Source organism: Electrophorus electricus, chromosome 1, assembly GCF_041902795.1.
Source record: "Electrophorus electricus isolate QZ-2024a chromosome 1, ASM4190279v1, whole genome shotgun sequence".
In the NCBI taxonomy this organism is placed as follows: domain Eukaryota; kingdom Metazoa; phylum Chordata; class Actinopteri; order Gymnotiformes; family Gymnotidae; genus Electrophorus; species Electrophorus electricus.
Window position 1 is genome coordinate 34563899 of NC_137497.1, and position 23865 is coordinate 34587763.

The 23865-nt window shown below is 40.7% G+C and overlaps 2 protein-coding genes across 2 annotated transcripts; both read left to right on the plus strand.

Annotated features, from left to right (window-relative positions):
• The first annotated feature begins 1632 nt into the window (after positions 1-1632).
• slc51a (solute carrier family 51 member A) lies at positions 1633-10556 on the plus strand. The gene is made up of 8 exons (XM_027005388.3): positions 1633-2005; positions 7644-7795; positions 7902-7975; positions 8544-8702; positions 9476-9587; positions 9782-9928; positions 10038-10143; positions 10290-10556. Exons 1-8 carry the CDS (start codon positions 1933-1935, stop codon positions 10490-10492), a joined length of 1026 nt encoding a protein of 341 aa, XP_026861189.1. The 5' UTR covers positions 1633-1932; the 3' UTR covers positions 10493-10556.
• A 4268-nt stretch (positions 10557-14824) lies between these two features.
• On the plus strand, positions 14825-23679 carry pdk3a (pyruvate dehydrogenase kinase, isozyme 3a). The gene is made up of 11 exons (XM_035526699.2): positions 14825-15186; positions 16713-16854; positions 17718-17789; positions 18317-18501; positions 18616-18705; positions 18804-18881; positions 19438-19514; positions 19889-19990; positions 20442-20549; positions 20702-20815; positions 20893-23679. The coding sequence occupies exons 1-11, from the start codon at positions 15084-15086 to the stop codon at positions 21034-21036; spliced, it is 1215 nt and encodes a 404-aa protein (XP_035382592.1). The 5' UTR covers positions 14825-15083; the 3' UTR covers positions 21037-23679.
• Positions 23680-23865: the final 186 nt, after the last annotated feature.

Consider the following 23865-nt stretch of genomic DNA (forward strand, 5'->3'; position numbering starts at 1 on the left):
CAAGGGAAATCTTGCAGTCTTAACAGCATATTGTTTTATAGGTGAGTGCGTTCACTCTCTTGAGTGATGAAGAAATGAACAGTTGGAGGTCTTCTAATATTCTTAGTATTGCTACATGCACGTCATCAATGTATGTCAGAAATTGTAAGGGTGCAGGTCCAGTATATTACTCAAAAAAAAAAAGAGGTTTGAATAAGATGGTTCCATTTTCAGAGTTAAGACAAGTTAGCAGTCTTAAGGGAATATCAGTGGGAATGTTCTTCTCAGGTCTTGCATCAAGAAAATATTTTAAAGCTCTCAAACCATCTTCATCAGGGATGACTGTGTAAAACTTTTAATGTCTGTTGAAAAAAGCAAAGAGTTGGCAGGTTGCATTTGTTCTTTCAGGCGTTCAAGGATTTGTAGCAAGTCTGAAGTCTTTCACATATGTAGGTAAGGACTGAACAATTGGTTTAAAAATGGCATCCAGAATGTGGGATATTATTTCTGTTGGGCAGGAACAAGCAGATACAATAGGACCTCCAGGATTATTGTCCTTTCGAATTTTAGGGAGAAGACAGAAACAGCTACATCAAGGATTATCTACAATAAGATTTTGTGTGAAATCAGGAATGCATCCTGCTGATATGGTATGACTAATAGTGGACTGAATGGAGGATTATAACTGTAGAGTGATGTCAGAGGTGTACTGTCTACAAAAACTAGTATCAAGAAGCTGCACAATTGCTTCCTTCTTGTAGAGGTCTTTTCTCCAAATGACCACAGCTCCACCCTTATCAGATGGCTTAATAATGTCACTCTTTTTTTGTTTACATTTCTTAGTGCAAAGTATTCTTCCTTTGGTAGACTGTCATTTAGCAGACTTTAAAGTTATGTTACCAATCTCTCAATCGGGGCAAATCTAGCAGTGCAGAATTTTCTCGAACTGCTTGGTGGCGTTCTGTGACTGTGCCATGTTTTAAGTTACAGCTTCGATTCACCTGCCAATGTTTGTATAAGGTTGTGCTTGGTGTTGTATACCTGTAAGCAATAGGTGTGGATTAAATACTTTAACTCAGTAATTAGAAGGGGCGTATACATAATTATAATTAGTTATTAAAAATGTAAAGTCCTAATAATACGTATGACATAAAATGTCGTTTCAACAGGGGTTCTGCCGTTGTCCTGGCAGGAAAAAGCAAACATGTTCTAAGGTTCTAAACTATAAACGAGTCGCAAGTGTCTACAATTAAATTCCGTGGCACTTAATGAAAATCGTTTCCTTGCAGTGCTTATAAACAAAACAAGTTTGGTTTGTCCTAACGGTCAAAAAGCAGAAAGGTTGAATGAGGATAATATGCTGACTTTTTTTGTGCAACTCCGAAGTTAGTCATGGACTAACCTACATAAAGGTTAGTTACAAAATTAAATGTTTTTAATAACCGACCCACTGAAGGTGCGGCACTTCGAGTACCGTGTAGAGCACAAAAATCCTCTATACTATTACTCGAAATATCCATACCATGAAGTGTCGTTCTTTTTCACGGGGGTGATTAAGTTTAAAGACGGGTGTTAAAACGAGTAAAAGAGCAAGAAGCTTTCATTTTCACCACATGCTGCTTCTTAGTGGGGGCGTACGGGCATGTGATAAAGAGTGTCCCCGGGTTTCGGACTTGAGTTACTGTAACCAAAGCCTCAGCAACTGCTGGGTGCTAAATGGTTTTGGTCATGGGAGTTTGCAGTTGTTCCAGCACGAAGAAATACACCTTACTGAGTTTTGTCAGAACACATATCTGAAGTCAGGGGCGTGTCCATCAGTAGAACTGGTAAAGAAGATTAGGTTTCGTTCGTTTGCTATTCCCAGAGGTGAATGTTGAGCACAGCGCAACTTGCTTCATCTCAGTGCGTCGCCGTTCAAAAAGACAGTTTCTTGCAAGTAGACCACGACTGAGGATGGATCTACTCAATCAAACCATTGATCCAAGCTGCAGACAACCACCACCCCTGGCTATAGACATCATTTTACGTAAGTTTACAGCGTCTTTCACCATCTAAACAGCGAATGTAACTAAACTAAATTTAACGAACTTGTAATTTAATAAATAAAACGTATTGAATAAGCAATACAGCAGGGTTAATTTAGGTCTTTCGAAGATGAATGAACTGTTCCAATAGATTTCCAAGAGCTAAATCATAACAGCATTTAGGAAACAAAGACTAAGGTCTGAAAACCTCTCACATCTAAAAACAATGTAGTCACAGACTATGATTTTGCTAAAACTGGGGATCTTGAAGGGTCACTATTTGCAACTAGATTCCTTTTGAGATCATTTTCCATTATACACCTGTTGAAAATGTAGAAGAAAAATTGGTTTGTTCTGGAAAAAAATCCCCCCCCCCCCCCAAAAGAAAAGAACCACAACATCCAAGGCCTCCCTGGAGTTTCCTCCATGTCTCAGCTACTTGCCAAAGACCTCCCTGTACTTGCTTTGATGCTGAAAAGGGCTCACCTATTGATTGTGGACAATGTAGTTGTAGCACAGTGGCTAAGGTACTTGCCTTGTAATTGGAAGTTTGCTAGTTCAAGCCCCACACCTGCCATGTTGCAACTGTTGGTCCCCTGAGCAAGGCCCTTAATTCCTAACTGCTCGTGTAGTACTCAGTCATAATTGTAAATCGTACCACCTTTCACCAAACGATCAACATAACAGGAGTGTCATGATTTTACCCCAACAGGGGAAATTTATCATTGACAATGAAATCTTTGAGAAGTCATTTGGTGTAAGGCCAGAATAAGGGAAAAGAGGACATTACACCATTATGCATTGAAAGGTCACAGCACTAAATATTAATGACCCAACAAAACTGCAATTAAAATGCATATATTGCAATGCAAAATATTCTCAAAAATATTGCATTTGAAGTTACTCAACAGAAGTGCCTCTTCACACATTTAGCTTTTATGTTAAAGTATCAAAACGAGCACACAAGCTGATGGAAAACTGAGAAAATGGAGAGTCTGGCATCTCAAGCTCTAAGTTCAAAGGTAGTTTTAAAGAAAGCTTTGAAAGTAAGCTTTGTGGTAATTCATAGTAAGAGGTTAATTACAGTAAAGGCCTTGCTGATGATTCAGTCTTCACACATTCAGATGGAAAATGCTGAGCCCCTAAGCCCTTTCGCTGTGAGCAATCTCAAATGCAACATGCCACTTCATGTGAGCTTTTGTTTGTTTATAATACAGCATTTTTTAAATTTTGATTTCTGTAATGTTTTCATTTAACATGGTTGTGTTTTTACATTTTGCTTCATAAAGGCTGCTGTTGTTTGACTCTCCATGTCACTGTACTACTACCCTATTTTTGTAATTGTGGCTTCACATATAAATGAAAGCTGGCTTTGTAGGAGGTACGTAAAAAGCATGAGACTGAACACCATAGCTACTATGCCAGAATCAATGCTTTCTCTTTATTGCATTCTTTTCTCCATTCAAAACAAAAAGGACATTTGTGTCTACACGATGCTTCATGAGCGCTCTGGTCTTTTTGTCATCTTTCTAGTGAACAGATGCTTTTCAGGCTGCAGTTATTTTAGTATAAGCCAAGAATTCTTGAGTAAAAATAACTCTTAATTAATATTTCTTGAGTTTAACATGCATCATTGCAGACATGAGAGCGACACTGATTTGGCACCACATATTCTCAGAGTAGGCCTGATGCTGTGTGCTTTGTGGCCCATCATTGTTCCATCCCAATTTTTCAGAAGGCCTGGTACAGTGAAAGATGTCCTTTTATGGTCTTTTAAGCTGGGATACTTTCCTGTTCCAGTAGCATAATATTGTCACGTCACTGTAGCTCCAAGTCCAAACTTTCAATGTTCTCTTTTAACCTCAGCCAACATGAACTGGGCATTACATTTGGTTTGGCCATTAGATATTGCCAACAACTCTGTCAATCTCTCACTATTTACAGGTGTGGACCTAAGAGTAACAACAACAACAAAAAATCCAAGCCCAAACCAGTTCTACACTTCTACAAATAACTTACATTTTTATTCTTAGGCCCACAATAAACTGTAACAAAACCAAAGAGTTTATCTGTTGTCCATGTGCATTTAGGTGAAAAAAAAAAGAAGCTGAAATGCACTCTTTGACCAAAGTCGTAGTACCTGACACCGCTATCCATGCAAAAATAGCCCATGTGATTTTAGTTCTTTCGACTACACATGTGTGGGTATTTTAACAGGCAGCATTGGGACATTACACATCAAATAGGAAGGTGTACACTGTTTAAATAGACCTTGCAGGTGGGGTCAGAAATGGCTGCACAACAAGATAAAATGTTGAGGAGGTACTGCATTTCAGTGGTTGCTTGGGTAATACACCTCCTCTTAAATATAGTGTTAGCGGTGTCACATCCTTGAAATTTTTTTTTTTTACATGCATCATACTGATGCACATAAAGAGCTAAAACAGAAAGCCAACTTTTTAACAGTACGTGACAACACCAAAGGGGATGTACTTAATTTCTGACCACAAAGAGGAAATGGCATGAATCCCAGAACACGGCAAACACTCTAACAAACAGCAGCATCCTTCTATTGCCAGCAGGTTTCAGAATTTGGGGGTGGAGGGGTGTAAGAATGTTGGTGGTTTGAAAATGTTTGTTTGGTGACCTATACTGTTGTTATAGCCGTGACATTTTTTTTAAAAATCCGGAGTTTTTAATGCTATGCCCACAAGGGACAAGGTTATGAAAGTAAGGATGCATTTCATGGCTTTCTCACATGCTATGCAGGAAGGGCACTCCCTCCAGTTCCTGGAGTGTTCCATCGACAGACCCTTTACATGCAAAAGATCTTGACAGCACAATGAGCACAGGAGTGTTGTTTGAAAGTGTGTAAAGCCTTGTTGTCCAAAGCACTAAAATCACATTTATTAATTTTTGTATGCATTTGGGGGCGGGGGGAGTAAAACCATACATGATGTCATTGGTCAAAGCCCGACCTGTATCTCGAGTACTTCGAACCTCAAGTAAGGTTCAGCTTGAAACACCATGCTTCAAGTCTCATGGAAGACGAGCATCGAGACTATTTTCTGTGCTGGCTCCTAGATGGTGGAATGAACTTCCACTGGCTGTCTGGACAGCAGCGTTCCTCGCAGTCTTCAAATGCAGACTGAAGACCCAACTATTTGTGGAATATTTATTTAAATGACCACTGATCCTGCACCTATGATAAGTAACTGAAACTCGAGTTCTTGTAGGGTATTGCTTTTTGCACCTATTTGTTTTCTGTTATAGAGCTTATGTGTTTTGCACTTCTAGGGATCAACATTGATCCCTGCATTTCAACAGCTTTCCTTGCATTTCAACTCACCATGCAGCCTCATTGGACTGTTCTGTTTGTTTAGCCAATATGGTGCTAAGAATGAGTCTTCAAGTCTTCATAGGTCAGTTCTACCTCGGCTGCAGCCTGGGTTTGGAACACAGCAACAGTCTGTGGATAATACGTATACAGGGCCAGAAACCTCATAAAAGAACTGTATGAGACTACTTAGTAACTCAACAAGGTTTGAGATTATATTAAATTGTATGGTTAGGGTTAGATGTTCATTATTTGTTAGCTACATTGGCCTTGAAGCTCCAGTACAAACTGAAGCAAACTTTATACACCAACTGTGTGTGTGTTAATCTAATAAACCGATAGTCTTTCTGAAATGCTCACTGTTAAATGTTTCTCAGTCTCTCGTGTCACATTTGACATCATGTATACACATACACATGTGCATTCAAATATCTTGTAGTGTGTAAAGGCACATTCTCATACACTGACATACATATAAAATGATGTATTGATCAATGACCCAGCCTTACAGTGGGGGACGAGTGATTATAGCAAATGAGCTTCTGCTTAATGGTTGGAACACAAATATCTCCTTGTACTTTTTCTCTCCTCCTCTCGTTTTCCCTGCTCTACTCCAGACCACATGCGGTCCAGATGTCTCTGGCTGCTAGCCAGTGTGTTAAGCGCCTCAGCCATCAGACAGAGTTGACTCTCTCTATCCTCATGATCCTGCCTCTCCCTCTATCTTGCCCCCTTCCTCTGCCTTTTCCTCTCCCCCTGCCTCTGCCTCTCCTGATCTCCTGCCTCGCTCATGAATCCTTTGACCTTTCAGTCTTCTCATCTCACCCATTCCCCCTTATGCCTCTGCCTCCCCTCATGAGAGCTCTCGCTTAACTGTGTTTGCTTTTGGTTTTCTGGCAGAGAATAAACTGGACAGCAGAGCCTGAACTAGAGCAAGGTCCTCCACTCCTTCCCCTTCTGTAAAGCCAAAGCTCGACTATCTGTGCTCACTTAAGTGTGTGCCATGTGCTTAAGGCCCTCATACTGGTGCTGGCCGCACTAATGGTGTCTTTATGGCCTTTATCTCCACTCCCCTGGCCTACTTGTCACAGAAGCTCCAGGGCATGCCCACAAAAAGCTGACCCAACTATACTTTATAAAATGTATTTAATATATATTGTAATATAATTATGGCAAGTAAAATGCACAGAAATATACAAGGGGCCAGTAAAACCCTGCTCCACTGGACCAGGTGGAAAATGTTTTGTTGGACACTGCATTGATAAACGTAGTTTACAAATGCTTAAAGAACAGCATTAAATGCATCTTTTATTTTATTCATTTAAAATTATTTTTGATTTATTTTATTTAAAGGATCTATTATACTAATTTTACTGATTTACTGTTTCTGATTGAGTTGTTTTGGTGTGTACAGTGCTTTTGTACATACCAAACTGCATTTTAAATGTATGAAAGGTGCTATATAAGTAAACTTTTATTATTATTAGTGGCCCTTTGCCCTGAGTATAATCTAAAAGTGCTTCTGCTCTTTTGTTCTACAGCACCATCTTGTCTACAACCGTTCGCACAAATGTTGCAAAAATTGACAGAGCACAGTCATTAATCTCTTGATGACTGACAAGCTTTAACTGACTATAGGAAGAAAACACAGAAGGCATTGTGGAGATGTCTTCATTGTCCTGATGTGTAGTATGACTGGGTCCATGCTTGTGTAATCTGGGGGTGTTTGGTTTATAAGGTAGAACACCATCTATACATCTAGATTGCTTTCTGAGTAAAATGATTGATTGGTAAGGATGTTAAACTATTATGAGCAGAAAAATAATTAAAGCTAATTTTTATAAAAATGTCTTGCTAGATGTGCCTGCTCACACATAAAGAATTGCTGGAACTGGCAGGCCAGCCTTAAGGGAGTTAGTAAGCGTTGGGCTGCAGTATCTCCGTACTGCGTGTAGGCGTATCGGTGGTATTGGGAGGATTCCTCAGAGTCCTTGATCATTTCCTGAGTATTTCCCAATACCCAGGAGGTTGAATGTGCCTTGCCAAGCATTACAATATGTGGCTCATTAGTGCTCTTAATATGTCACACATTTAGCCATTTTGAACTGATTACAATATACAGCCTAAATTTTCATGTATGGTGCATGCTTTCTTTTGTACTGGTTTTATGTATCATCCATATACAAGAGTCACTTAAGTAAAATGTTTTATCACTCCTATTTTTCTGTTTTCTTTAATTAAACCATTTATTTACCAGCATATGTGGGGGCATGAGGTTAAAATTGGGTATTTCTTCTACCTAGAGCTTGATGTTTTTGGGATCATCCTGTATACTGCCCTGACATTCATGGCTGTAGTTTCAATGTTGGTTTACATCGAAGAATGTATCTACATCTACTGGAAAGTACCCTCCAGTAAGAAGAGCGCCATCATCTGGGTGAATGGAGCAGCACCAGTGAGGCACTCTTTGAGAACTACAATAATGCATTACAATTGGAAAGAGCCATTTCCACACTACTGTTGAGTGGTTTGACACTTGTGTTTTTGTTTGTCTTTACCAGGTAATTGGTACAATGTCCTGTTTAGGCATGTGGATTCCAAAAGCCACAATGTGCACAGATATGACTTCAGCCACGTAAGTTAAAGTTTGTAAGTTATTATTCTAAGCATATCACCTCTGTAATATCTTTTAGGGTCCATGAGATTGCAGGCTTTTTACATTTAGGCTCGAGTATTGGAAAGCTGTCTTGCTTGGCCCTCCTTTGTCACGGAATATGGAATCACAATACACTTGACTCTCTAATCCCTCCTCAGGTGCCCACACCTTTGAGTTAGTTTTAAGATTTGAATAGGTTTATAATTAAGATTAATAAATGTATGAAATGTAAAACAAGCTTATAATTGATTTTACAAGATGTTATTGAAATAAAACGCATTGATTGTAGTTATTGTTTATTATTAATAATAATGCTAAAGATTTGTATGGATCCTGTAATCTGTGTTGCATTTTTTCTAATATTAGCAAAAAGCTTCCTGCCTCTTTTACTGAACATCAGACCTTGCTTTTAATCTCAGTTAAATGGTTACTTATTCATACGCGGGAATCTTCTTGAATCTTTTTGCTATGACTGCCAGTGGAAGACCAGCCCTACATATGCGCGCCCGCACACACACACACTTGCATTCCGTTTCCGTTTTCCCAGGTACTTTGCAATTGTGGTGTTTAAATTCCTGATCCTGATGATTGAGGAATGTGGTGGTGACGAAGCGTTCCTGAGGCGCTCAGCGAAGAAGACGTTTAAGATCAGCACAGGGCCCTGCTGCTGCTGCTGCCCCTGCCTGCCCATGGTGCCCATCACACGGTAAACCACCCACGCACAGAAGGGGAGCACCAGGAGCAGTAGTAATGGTAGATAAGACATCATTGCAGTTGATGGCACTCCATTTAGGTATTTGGATGGCTTCTGTGCTATGATGGAGTAGACCCACCATCAGAGCCTCTCTAATGTGAGCGTGTTTTGTCTGATTAGTCCTGGAAATCGACCAGCTGGGCCAGGGCCCACGTGTGGGGCACTTTAAAGCTGCATTGATTATAGAGCCGTATTTTGATTTTTAAAATCCGCGTGGCACTGAAGCTCGTAGATGTAGGTGAATGTTCAGATTAACTAGCAACAGCAAGCAAGAAGTCAATCATTGGCAAGACATAAAAGGCTCTGTTTGTAAATATGGCCAAATACCCTCTGTAAGTGCTTTTATCCTGGGTGAAAGTGGTTCTTCTTTCGTGCTCGTTAGTGCGGTCACCCGGAACAGCACCTCGGGCTATTGCACCTGAAATGGTTTTTAGCTTATTGCCTTTTGAAAATGGGCATCTCTGTAAATATTGCACAAGTGTTCTCTAAAGAAACCAACATTTTGTCCAGCAGATGGTATTGTGGTTCTATTTCAACGAGTCTTGACTATTTTTGCAAACCTTCGCTAACAGGCGGAACAATAGGCTCGTTATGCTCTGGCTAATACTATACACGTGTTTGCGAATGTTTTAATAGTTAAACAGTGGCTGCTGAAGCATATTTTGCCAATATTGGGTGCGTCGGCTTGTAATTCTTTTTGTGCTCCCCCTGCTTTGTTTTCCTAGGCGGTCACTCTTCATGTTGAAATTGGGTGCCTTCCAATTTGCTATCCTGAAGATCGTCTTTACCATCTTGTCCATCATCCTGTGGACCAATGGGAACTTTGATGTTGCTGATGTAAGCAGAGGCCCATTTTAATACCACAGGTCCATGTCCTCCAATTTGGGATAGATTATATGGATTAAACTCTGGCTAGATTAAAACGCTCTTAAAATGGAGACTATATACATAATTCTTGTGGAATGAAAAGATTCTATAAATATGAATGAAACTGATGGACAGAATATGCTGAGCCTGTCCCTGTGCTGCAGATGCAGATCACTGGGGCTTCTATCTGGATAAACCCTTTCGTCGGGGTCCTGACCATCATCGCTCTCTGGCCCGTGTCCATTATGTTCATGCATGTGCGGAACACTTTACGCAGTCTAAAGATCATACCCAAGTATGCCATGTACCAAGTGAGTACGCAGCACACCATGCTCACAAGACTGTGCCATTCCCTGGCGCTGTGTTGTTGATGCCCTCTGTGTTTTCATTTCATGATATCCCTGGTGTGTCCCTCGCAAGCTGGTCCTCATATTCAGTCAGCTGCAGTCTGCCATCATTAATATTTTGGCCATGAATGGAACCATTGCCTGCGCCCCACCCTACTCCTCCCAGGCTCGGGGTTACTGTGAGTGCTCTTGACCCTGCTTCACCTAGGCAGTACATTCCATGGGGTTGTTTTAACCCATAAGCACAGGCGGCAAATAGCAAGTGGGATGTGTGATGCGAAGGCCTCACCTGCCCCTCAAGAGCTTCCTCTGTCCGTTTTTGCAGTGATGAGTCAGCAGCTTTTGATCCTGGAGATGTTCATCATCACGCTTGTGACTCGGCTGCTGTACCGGCGGCAGTATGAGCCCATACCCGACGATGACGTCAATAAGGAGCAAAAGATGGTCATCTCCTCTGACGGCCCAGTAAACTGTGTGAAGGAGCAAATGCTGGGTGAATTATTTTCGGAGCCAAAAGTCACAGTGTAAAAGAAGAAACATATTCATTCCTTTTTATGCTTGTACACTGGTGTGTGTGTGTGTGTGTGTGTGTGTGTGTGTGTGTGTGTGTGTGTGTGTGTGTGTGTGTGTGTGTGTGTGTGTGTGTAATATAATATCTCTATATATCTGTGAGAGTTTCTGACATCTGACATCATCTTTAATGTTCCTGTATTTTCTTTGTTGGAGTGGAAAGGGCAACTCTCTGACTGTGTACTCGGTAAATATGCAGTGTGCCTGTTAGAATGTTGCAAAATGTCAAATGTTTTACAATTTATTCAGTGTGTTCTGCAAATATTGCCTGTAGTTTTTATACATTGCACAAAATCAAAGCCTTTTTCATATGATTTTTATGCAATATTCATTTAAAACCATTTTGCATTGTCTAACAAATAAATTCAGGATTAGTTATCAACTCAACCTTCTAGCATGTTTTCTTTCTGGAAGGATTGTTTCCTCTGAAGGAGTACAAAAGTAAGTTTGACAGTCAATTCCATTAAACATAAGCACAATCTAAATAAATGCTGTAACAATGCACTGTATATGTCCTACTTTTAATACAAGTCAAATTCAGATGTATTGTACATATGAGGAATTTCTCTTGGTGTGTGCACATGCAACATACCAAACAGACTGACACATGACTATATACATGAAGGACACAGGAAAGGAAATAAACTAGAGAACCATGCAAGCTTGCTTTCACACTGCTATACAGCCCATAGCACTTCATACACCAGTGTCACCAGTATGGCACTTGAAACAGATGGAATTCTCCAAAGGAGTTTGAGCGAATGCCTCACTTCCTAGAGGCCTGCTGTCCTACAAGCTGATCTGGTGTGGTGAGTGCCAAATTATTAGTCTACTTTCATACCTGAGATGGGGCTGATTGCATCTTGCAGGTCTCATTTAAACTTCCTGAGTTGCCTCATTCCTTCTCTGAAAATATGTAGAACCATTGTAGGGAGTGTGAACTCCTAGCCATGCTAAGGTAATAAATCCTGGGTTGTACTTTCTTCAGCATGTACATAACATGTATTCCATGTTTAATCGAATGAGATTCAAACTCCTAGCAGTTTGAAAGTTCTTACCCATTCAATGCACTGGTGATGTGGGACACTGGTACCCTACTACACAATCTAGTAAAGGAACGATGACATTTCAAAGGGATTTGAAGACATGATCAACTCAGGCCAGACAAATGAGAGACACCCAAGAGAGAATGGGTCTTCCACCCTAAGGAACACCTTGTTTTCGTCTGACCTACATTAATACCTCAAACCTACCTGCCAGCATGGCAATCTGAGCATTAGCAGAGAGAGAGAAATTATTTAAAAGCTGGTAAATTGAAAAAAAACAAACTGAAATTCCAAAGGGATTTTGAAGGCCTTATTTAAAAAAAACCTGACAAGATGTCAAATAGATGGATGACTGATGGGTTTTAAAGGATTTATTTAACATGGGAATGTGGGTATGACCTGAGCTCAGAATCCTTATGCAACTTCAGCTTATGATTTGTTTATCTCTACACAATATTGCTCAGGGTACTTTAATATTGGCAGGTAGTTTTAATTTATCAAATCACCATTGGTCTATGGGAGGGAAATCCAGCCAAAAAAGATATAGTAATTAGAAAAAAAACCCTTTTTTTTTTATTTATTTTTTTTTATTTTCCATATGTGTACAAACTACCAAAATGGAAACCGAAATTAAATGTGCACATTTGCTATTTAATTTTCTATATAAACAGGAGTAATTTGGGACAAATATAAAAAGAAAATTAAAATGGCGTTTCAAAAAAGTTTCATGTTCAGAATCACTGTGGTAGTTCATGGTCATAATTAAAGTGAAAAAGCTAATAATGGAGAGAAAAAAACTTCAGTTTGGGTTTGCTATTTCTTCCTGAAATGCATAACAAGTGTCAAAACTAAAATCAAAATGCAATGTTAGTTTGTCTTTTCTTTTCTATAGAAATTGGCTGCAGATTGAGTTTTCCCCATAGATCTGCTCAAAATAAGATAAAGGACAGTGAGCTCTGGCTCCATCTGCTGCTGGTTTGCTTTTCCCTTCACACTGATATCCTCATCCTCACTTTTTAACTGTGCAGTTTGGTTTTAAATGTAGAATAACTTTTATTTACTTGGGCAAAAATGCAGTTTTAAACTGCATCTTCAATCATCTTAATTCATAAATTAATAGTTTAAATTATGTTTATTTTAAATTATTCAGTCCTTTAATGTATCTTAATTTTTCACTGCATTTTTTAAATCATATTTTCTTTTTCTACCTTCCTGAGGTGATCTCAGGATGCAATAAGCTTTATTATTCTATGCATTCTATTCTCTATAAAACAGTGCTTAAGAAAGTGCTATACAAATAAAATTTATTATTATTATTATTAAAAGTGGCTACTTTGGTGCACATTCCATATTATTACATAAGAACCAGAATCAGGGTTAATAGTTGGGTGCTTACAGGTGCAGTTGTTTGTGTAGAGCGAGAAGAGTAGTGGGTAGAGGACACATTCCTGGAGAGCGCCAGTGCTGAATGTCTGGATATTGGAAGTGACTGGCCTCACCTGCTGTTTCCTGCCTGTCAGGAAGCTGGTGACCCACTAACAGATGATGGGGGATACAGTGAGCTTTGAGAGTTTGGAATAGAAGATTTCTGGAATGACGGTTTTGAAAGCTGAGGTTCACAAACAGGATCTTTGCACATGTCCCTGGACAGTCAAGGTGTTGTAGAATGTGGTGCAGTCCCATGTTAACTGTGTCATCCACTGATCTGTTTGCCCAGTAGGCAAACGAGGGGGTCCAACAGGTGTGCTATGATGTTCTTTAGGCGGACCAGGCGTTCAAAAGCCTTCATGACCACAGACGTCATAGCAACAGGCCTGTAGCCATCCAGACATGTAATGGAGGGTTTTTTGGGGATTGGGATAATGGGATAATGGCAGAGCTTTTGAAGCATTTTAATCTGCTGTATATGTGTGTGAAGACTGAACCAGTTGGTCAGCACAGGTTGCAGCTTGGGGAGATGCCATCTGGACCTGGTGCTTTCCTGGTATTCTCTCTGTGGAAGAGCCAGGGCACATCCTCTTCAAATACATTCAACGCAATGTCAGGGGTAGTGTGAGGTGTGAATGGGTCCATTAACATTGAACTGGAGTGGGTAAGGGGTGTGAATTTTTCCCTTTCAAACCTACAGTAGGGGACATTAAGGTCATCAGCCCGGTCTTTGTTTGCCTCAGTGGTCCTCTAGTTTGTGATGTCTTAGAGGCCCCACCATACAGATGCAGGGTCATTTGCTGAAAACCTGTTTTTCAGCTATATACTGTAACATCAGTGAGTTCTTGCTCTGTTTGCACAGGGCTCTATCTCCTCTTCTGTAGGCGTCCTTCTTGGCCTGGCTGTGAACGATGGCTTGCTACAGTTGTATGTGTAAGAGGTTGTGGTTGTTTGGTTTATGTACGATCAGCTTTTGTGAAGGCGTGTGTGCCAACCAAAACCTTCCATAAACCTTCCAGACTTACTAATTCTTTTTTTTTTAGTACAAAATCACTTTGTTAGCCTAATGATGAAGAAGATTGTGTTGGTCTCAAGCAAGGGCTGACCATGCCCTAATCTGATGATGCACTCTACGTTCTTTCTACTCGCTCTGACCTCGGAGTCTTACTTCATGTCTTAGGACAAGATTTCCCATGTATCTGTAGAACTTAAAATAATCGGTAGCAGTTGGCTAATCTCCAGCTGGTCCTAACCAGCTGCCCTGATCACCCCTATGACTTCCTCTCTCTCTCTCTCTCTCTCTCTCTCACACACACACACACACACACACACACACACACACACACACACCACACCCCTACAAATACCTTCCTCTTGCCGCTAATGAACTAGAGCATCTCTGACTACGACTGACATTGGTCCCTTGATTTGCTCTCGTTGCTCGTGGAGAGAACAGACTGGACAGAAAGCTGGTCGGTTGCAGTCAGCCTGAACAGCAGACTAAAGACGTTCTGCAGAACATAACACCCATATATACACATATTTAACTGTGATTTCTATAAGGACACATTGTCAGAGAATATCAAGACTATTTTCTTTCCGAAGAAGCGCAATTTACGGGGGAATATAGACGAATTTGGTAGTGTAAAGATGTGCTGTAAGTTCTGTCCTGTGAATTTCAACCTAGCGTGACATCGATTAAAAAAAACTTGCGATATGTAAAAGTTAACCAATGTCAAAGCACACTTCCCAATTTCCGGGGTTCGCAGACGCGCAGTCAGCCAATCAGCTTTGCTCACGCGAAAGGCGAGTGCGGTTGTGAGGCTGATATTCAAATATAAGTGTTTTTGACAGTGGCCGTCAAAGAGCAACTTTAACTGCACTTAATGTACTCGTCCCCCATATCAGCGACGGAGAAACATGGCCAGAATGTCTCTTATTAACTAATGTACTGTCATGTTTCTGGAGAGGCGTTGCGTATGCCATTGTACTGCTTTATTGCAGTAGCTAGCTGGCTTTTCAGAAAACCTCAGTGAAAACTGCGTCTAGCTAGCTAGATTGACACTAGTCTCACCATGAGATTGTCGGCATTTCTGTTTAAGGACGTTTCATCAAAGATAGAGTACTACTCCAGATTTTCGCCGTCTCCACTGTCGATCAAGCAGTTTCTGGAATTTGGTAAGTTGCTTTGGCCGGACAAAGGATGCTTGCTAACTACAGGTTATGAATTATAGCATTAGCCTGCTAGCTAATGACGTCCTATCCTGGAGGACTTTGGAATTGTTAGCCTATGGTTGCCAGTACTCCGCTAATGCTCCATTCCCAAGAGAGTGTGCATGCAGCTATTCACGGACTGGCGACATTAAATATTTGCGAACGGAGGCTCATGCTGGTATCGAAGTAATGCTGTTGCGTCGGTCTTTTGGAAGTGTCGCAGACTGATGCAGAGGGATAAATGAGACATAACAGAAGAATTTTGCCTAAAAAATCTTGACGCCAGACATCGGGGTTCTTAAACTCGCCTTGCAGAACTTGGACCAGGAGGCTGACCATTTAGCATATCAAATATTTGCTTCAAGTCACATATACGATGTTTGTCGGCGTACAGGTGCTTCACTAAAACACTGCTTGCATTTCCCCGCTGCTTGATCAGAGTCTGCTAGGCTGGATGTCCTTACATGCCTCTTCTGGTTGCTGTGCTGGTGTTTGTTTGTTTTTTTTAGTGTTTTAGTCGTTGTTCACTGGCCTGCCTTTTGCTCTTACCGGTTAAACGAGCATGGATTTTTTTTTTTTTTTTTTTTTTTTTTTTGGTGTGTGTGTGTGTGTGTGTTGTTTCTAAGCTTGCCCGGTAACAGATATACAAAGAGGACGTTTTCTGCTGAATCAGTCTGACTAGATGGCTAATAGATTTCGTCATATCTTATTAATACTACCCCGGGTTCTTGTAAAATTGCAGTTTGAGCCTGTGTGTGGAGGGCAGACTTCACTCCCTGTCACTTTCCCTTTCTGTGGCCTGTTGGAGAGCTTGCTGTGTGAAACGAAGCACTTCGATGCGCAGGGACCAAAACAAACTGATCTATTTTCATTGATGGGTAAAAAACAGAGGGCTTCAGTTCTACTCAGAGGCCTAAATCATAAGACTTCTAAATGTTTATGACAATCATGTTGTCATCTTGTTCCTTGAGCAAAACTGAAATGTTTACATGGTCTCCATCTTCTTTTCTTCTTGTTTAAGAACAGTTCAGTACATTATGCAATCTAAAATAATTAATGTATCATAATCTGTCAGACACCGACTGAACCTACTGTTGGATTGTGTTACTGTGTAAATGATGATTTGTCTGGGAATTCAGCCATATATGAGTAACGTGACACGGGTGATTGTTTAGTTCTTGGACTAGTTCACTCTTCTGTCACAGCTGTATAATTGATGTGTGCGTTATGAGTTGCCTACCTTGTCATGCATTTTAATAGGGATCTAGTTGGTGTGTGAACACATGCGCTTATCACACAGTTGTTTCCTTTTGGGGTGATGGGGGAAGGACCTGAGCCATAGATTCTGATGACTCACCCCCCCAGCTAAACACCAGTGGGGATGAGTCAGCAGTAAAGTTGTGGCAGACAAACAAGCTTCCTTCATTTCCTTTGTCTTTCCACCCATGTGCCCCTTTGTGTGTGCCCCCTCGTGTGCGTGTGCTTCCCAGGCCGGGACAATGCGTGTGAGAAGACCTCGTACATGTTCCTGAGGAAGGAGCTGCCGGTGCGGCTGGCCAACACCATGCGCGAGGTGAACCTCTTGCCTGACAGGCTGGTAAGCCAGCCCTCGGTCAAACTTGTGCAGAAATGGTGAGTGGTACCCAGAGAACAATGGCAAATAACTGTACACAGTTACAGAGAGCAGATTCTTGCTACATAAACTGTTTAATGAAGTGGACAGTTTCAAGTGTAATGAAACTGTTTTTGTTTGGTTTCGGTTACAAACAAGCTTCCTCAGTACATGAACACTATCCTAGACAAAAATATGTTCATATATTATTTCAATCTCATTTGACTAAATAAATCTCTAAGTCTGTCGAAGAATTCACATGAGAACAACACCAGTTACCAAATATAACGGATAAAACCCATTTTTTTCCATCAAAATCAGATTGCATGTCATCAAAAGTAAAGGATAAAATATTGCTTGACTGCTGAAATCACTGTGTATGCAAAAAACATGTTTGAAAATATAGCATACTAAAAAAAACAACCCAATGATGTTAGAAAATGTAATCAAGAATGTGGAATAGTAGAATATCAGTTACATACTGTAAAATAGTAGAAATAAAAATCCAAGCATATACATATTTATGCTTATTATTATAAACATGTAGTATATATTTTTATTTAAACAAGTACATATAAGTACATCTATATTATTATAGATTACCAGATGAGGGGTAAATGGTTGAATATTGTTATGCTTTATTCTGACCAAAATTACTTTCTTGGATGGTGTGAACACTGGCATTGTTCCAAACACCTGCAGAAAACTCACCTGGAGCGTCAGAGACTGGTCACGGTCCTCACAGCACACAAATCAAAGATGTAGTGATTTGTAAAAGAACTCATTTATATATTGTAGTCTTCAGCATCATACTGTAGCTTTCAAACTAACCTCCCAGCTGTGGTTTTGCTGTTTTTTAATCATTTAAAAAAAACGTCCTTAGGTACATGCAGAGCTTTTGGGAGTTACTCGACTATGAAAACAAGAGCCCAGATGACCCACATGCCCTGAACGAGTGAGTGCAATTTTTTTTTCTGTACCTTGATTGTATTTTCACTTTATTTTTGTTTTCAGGTGCCAGGGTCCAGTGCGTTTGCCTCCTGTCTGCTTAGGCATTGAGTTACAGGAAGGTGACCTATGGATGGAGTGAACACAGGAGAAGATTGTAATGTTGAAGGCAGTCTAGGATACAGCAAAGCAAACCCCTTACACATGTAACAAAAAAAACCTCATGGAACCAATTCTCCCACTTATGAGGGCAAACATTCATAATATAGTAGATCTGTCTGACTGAACATGACAGAGGATTTAGTCTTCTAAAGATCTTTAGATAGCTGATCATCTGTATGCAGACTGTTTTAATTCAGTAGGCATGGAAACTTGCATACAGTTATACCTCATTAATCATTAAAGAAGCAGATTTTGTACAGATTATGTAATGTTGAGGTGCAAATTTAGGGTCAGCGTTTGTCTTGCTATCGCTTTTTGTTTCATTTCCTCCTTCTTGTTGGATGTCAGCTTGCTCGCTGTGCTTTTTTGCAGCTTCTTGGAGGTCCTTATTGAGGTCAGGAACCGGCACAATGACGTGGTCCCCACCATGGCCCAGGGTGTCATTGAGTACAAGGAGAAGTTCGGTTTCGACCCGTTTGTCAGCTCCAACATCCAGTATTTCCTGGACCGTTTCTACACCAATCGCATCTCCTTCCGCATGCTCATCAACCAGCACAGTAGGTTCCTGGGACGTCCATAACCTGGGACGTCCATAACCTGAGGTGTTCATTACAAAAACAAAACAACAACAACAAATAAGTAAATAAATAAGTTGTCACTGTTTACTGCAGCACTCCTCTTTGGCAATGACACAAACCCGGCACACCCCAAACACATTGGCAGTATCGATCCTGCGTGCTGTGTCTCTGATGTGGTCACCGGTAAGATGCTACTTTGGCCTTTCGGCTCCGCCTCTTTGATTTCTCTCTTGCGGATGCATTTCTTCTCCGCAAGCTGAATCTTAACCTTTGACTCTCAGATGCGTATGAGACAGCCAAGATGCTGTGTGAACAGTACTATCCTGCTGCCCCAGAGCTGAAGATCGAGGAATTCAATGGTACATGATCCACGCAGTGTTGGGCGACATGGCAAAAAAAAAAATTAGATTGTGATGTATCAAGATGCACGATTCGTATCATGATGTTTCGTTTTTCTGAGGTTTAACTCCTGGGATCAGATACAATATATGAATAAAATTAGTTTAATCTCATTTAATAAAAAGCTATGAAAAATGTCTAAATAAACTTATAAAATAAAATTATTGAGTAAAAACAATCATGATTATAGCCTAAAGCCACATGATGTTTACAGGCTTTTTATAACTGATGATATAAATTATTTTACTTTATGAAACATGCCTTTAATCAGTGTTTAAGAAGTACTAACTTTACCCAGTATATGTTCAGAAAAACAATAATATTGCTATATCGCTTAGCCCTAGTCTTCGTTGCACGTTACTGTGTATCAGATTTGCTTTTTCAAAAACACAGTTTAAATGTAGTTTTAAACTTACAATTTGCCCATCTTATATAAGCAATGGCAAAATAAATGAATAATGAATGTGTCTCAACTGATGATGTTAAAATAATGATGCAAATGTTCTGCTTTTGTAGCTAAGGCACCTAAAAAACCCATCCAAGCTGTTTATGTGCCCTCTCATCTGTTCCACATGCTGTTTGAACTGTTCAAGGTGAGAGGTTTGAGCCTGTTTTTATGTCCACTGGTTTCTGGAAAGACATTAGGTACAGAAATCAGTCTTGGTCGCACATGATTTACAAGATGCTTACATACTTATACTGCCAATGATTAATACACATGCTGTCTTTCCTCTGAACTTTCTTTTCTTGATATTGATTATTATCTCTAACAGTTAATGCATTGAAAAACCTTGGGCATGTAGAAAAGCTAGCTTAATAAACGGCAACAGCAATCTAGACTCTCTGTGAGTAAGGATACAGTATGGGCAATGGTGATGTATAGGTCTGTGCAACCCTGAACATAACACAGATGTATTACACATATAGGCCCGTAGGCTTTTTTCAGGCTGTGTGTCTGCGTGTGCAGAATGCAATGCGAGCTACTGTTGAGCACCACGAAGATGACAAAGATGACCTTCCACCTATTAAGGCAAAGGTTACCCTAGGGATGGAGGATCTGTCCATAAAGGTCAGTCCCAATCTGAGTGGGTCCCCTCTGTAACGTGCTATTATCATTACTTGGTTTACACAGGCACATTTACGTAGCGTAGCTGATCGGATCCAGGGTTTATCTGATAAAAGCACATTTGTAGCAAGTACAAAAGTATAGAGAAATGAACTGTGGCAACTCTGAAGACTGTTCATAGAGGAAGAAAAACAATAACTAGACAGTACAGAAAATGCAGATATTATGACAATGGGTACAGACAGGGACATGGGCAATACGATTAGCATACAAAAACTACACCCACGAGGTATGTATGTATATAGGGGTGTACATTTGTATATACATTAAAACTTCATATGCATGTATCAGGTGTGCCGTGTACTGTCATGTGCAGAGGACCTGGAGAGGAAGGGTGAGCATATATGGTGTTGGGATTGTATTGTAAGTACAAAGTATGTGTTGCTTGCTTTAGATCAGTGACCGGGGTGGAGGCGTGCCTCTGAGGAAGATTGACAGGCTCTTCAACTACACCTACTCCACTGCACCAACCCCCAGCCTGGACTCCAAACGAGTGCCCCTGGTAAAGGAAAAGCACATTAACCAGCTATGATAAAAACAACGTGCTGATCCTGAAGCCCCCCCCCCCCCCCCCCACAATTCTGCACATGCAGGAAAAGAACCTTTCAGACTAACCTTACTGTTCCTCATAATTCCTCTTCCTGTCTTCCTCAGGCTGGGTTTGGCCATGGCTTGCCCATCTCCAGACTGTACGCACGCTACTTCCAGGGGGACCTGAAGCTCTACTCTATGGAAGGTGTAGGGACAGACGCGGTCATCTACCTGAAGGTGGGCTTGGCTTCTGTCTTCACTGGCTGTCCTCTTTGCCATGCGACGAGCTTCGTAACGGCTTCTTCTCTCCTTAGGCTCTCTCCAGCGAGTCATTTGAGCGCCTGCCAGTGTTTAACAAGTCAGCCTGGCGCCACTACCAAGGAGGGCCTGAGGCTGACGACTGGAGCAACCCCAGCAAGGAGCCGCGGGACGCCTCCACGTACAAGGAGAAAAGATAATTGCCACCCTTCCCCACGCACCACTGCCTGGCACCGGGCCTACTGCCCCTCTACCCCACCCCTCCTTCAGTTTTACTCTAGTTTCTGTTGCTGTGGCAACAACACATCAATGCCAAGTGTTCTGTGCTTGTCAGCATTCCCTGAGCAGAGCCGAAACGAGCCATGCGTCTTAATGCACCCTCTGCTCCTTCTTCCTCGGTACAGCATAACACATTGGTTGTAGTGCCCCCTTGTGGCGTGGTCCGGAGAGGCTGTGGGAGGCAGGGGAGAGTTCTGTGTGTGCTCGAGTGAATGGGGCCCCAGGTTCGAAAAGTGCCACATAATTGGGCCCCTGTTTGCTTCCTCTGAAGAGCCAGGGAAACCAGGCTGCTGGTGTCTCAGAGGGCTGAGGCAAAGCACTTTTCATTTACTGTCGTTGGGAGATTCACAGGTGGGAGAAATATAAAGTCTGCTGTTTCCTTAACAACAATCACCAAGAACCGTTCCATCTGACAATAGGGAATCCTGGTTGTGTTTTATTTGTAAGGCACATGAGTAATTTTGAAAAGCAAAATTTAGCAAATAGGCAAAACCAAATGTTATACATAGAATTAAATGTCATATAAAGAATTTATAAAATTCTAAGCACTATGTCAAGTATAAACCACTTGTTTGATATGCATTTGGCTGTAATTTCAAGTAATGTGTAATAATTATACAAAGAGATGCCACTGCCACTTTTAGAAAATTCTATAAATATCCGAGACCTTTCAGGGCATTAGAAATCCTTCAGACTCCATTTACCTTTAGGAGGGTTCTTTTTCCCAAAACCATTCTGACTCTTGGCTTTCTTTTACACTAATGAAGACAATGACCCGGACAAAGTGAGCAGTAGAACGGAGTGTATGTGTTATCAAAGCCTCATCTTACAGCAGCCGGTTTAAAATGATAGAAACATTAATGTTTACAAATCTTGTTACCCTCTTTGAGTTTTTTGTGAATCAGTAGCCGCTGAAGTGTAACAGAAGCACCACCCCTCCACCAATGTCTCCATCCATGGCCAGCATGCCAGTTTGATCAATGCAGAACTGTGGAGGAGGCCTTCACAAGTGGTGTTCCTGTGGTTGTAAGCTAGCGATGCAATCATAGATGTTTGGTTCTTATGGAGGAGTTCATTTTAAATAGAAACACAGGTGTTTTGTTTCCCCCCCCCCCGCCTTTTATCTACTTGGGGGAGGGGGGGGTATTTTTCCCCCAAACCCATTCTGACTCTCCGCCTTCTGTTACTTCGTACACTGACGAAGGCGCCAGCAGAACAAAGTGTACACAGCACCACCTTCCAATTCTTTTATTTTATTTTTTTTCAGTTTGCAAATAAAAGCCTTCTGGTGAAAGGCCTGCTGAAACTCAAATCTGTCTTATCTTACAGCACTCGGTTCAAAGTGATAGGAACAGGAAGTTATGTTTACAGATCCGTACAGTCAGCACGAAGGGCCGTTACCCTCTGGCTGTAAAACTGCAGTGGAGCAGAAGCTTTCCCCTACACCTCCATCCACTGCCAGCATGCCAGTATGATCAGTGCAGAGCTGTAAAGAAGGAGGTCTTCACAAATGATGTTCCTGTGGCGGTGGGCTAGCGATGCAATCATAGATGTTTGGTTCTTACGGAGGAATTTCTTTTAAAATAGTAACAGGGTTTTTTCCTCTTTTTTTTATGCCTCAGAACATCACTTTTATTTTGCTAAAAGTTCATTATTGGCTTGCTGGAATTCCCTTATTTTTTCCTCCAATTCTCTGCGCACATTTTAGAGTTTTCTCAGGACCTCGAGTTATTTTGGAAGTGCATTTATTTGAGATGAATATTCAGTTTTTTTTATCTGTTGAGGAAAAATTTGTTTTTGAAAGACGATTTGAAAATGTGCTGATATTTATTGAAAACTGCAAATCTTTGTAAAAATGGTTAACATTCTAATTTAAATAAGTCATGCAACTAAAGTTGATGTTGCAAATAATGAGTGAAAACTAATATTATGCACTTACAAATGTGGCAGCATTCCTTTATTGTAGCCCACTATTGTGTCTTTGGTGAGGCTGTTCTTTACGGAGAGTTCTCAGTACAAAATGAAATGGTGGTTCTTGTATCTCATTTTGTTGTAGAGATATAATTCAGATACCATTCTAAGCTCAACTAGTGCTGAAATAAGTCTTTAGTTTGTGACAGTGAGAGCTTGTTTTAGTTTTGTTTGCTGTTGTCCCAGATGAGGAATCATTATGGACCTTACAGTGTTTTGTGGATCTTTTCATTCAACTGGAGTTGAAGTGTAAGTCATTTAGAAAAAACTATGTGCTCTTCAGAGCAATTTAATATCTCCTATTAGTGGAGATAATGAAGAATTAGATGACATGAAACCAGCATGAACTTAACCCATTTTAATGTACACAACCCAAATGGAAATGCTTTTCGATATGTTCATCACAGGGCTGGTTTTCCCAGCATAGTTTTCATTGCACAATCACTTGTACAGTTTTGTGTAGTGCTGCTCATGTAATGGAGCTGTAAAGTCTCCCTAGATCGTTCTGTCCTTCTCGAAGCAACACTGTTCCTGTTTTGACTGCTTAAAAAAAAAAAATAAATAAAAATCAGGCATCGCTGATTTACCCAGTATGACCTTGTTGTGTTCCAGTGTGTATATTCTCCATCACCGTACAATAGGTGAATAGCAGCTGTTTGGTGGTTGAGTATTAGTACTGCTGGAAATGTCCTGTCCTAATCTGACGTTTCTAATATTTCCAGTCTTCAGTGGATGTTCACCTACTCCAATCACATAATGCAATGATGTTGTTGATCTGT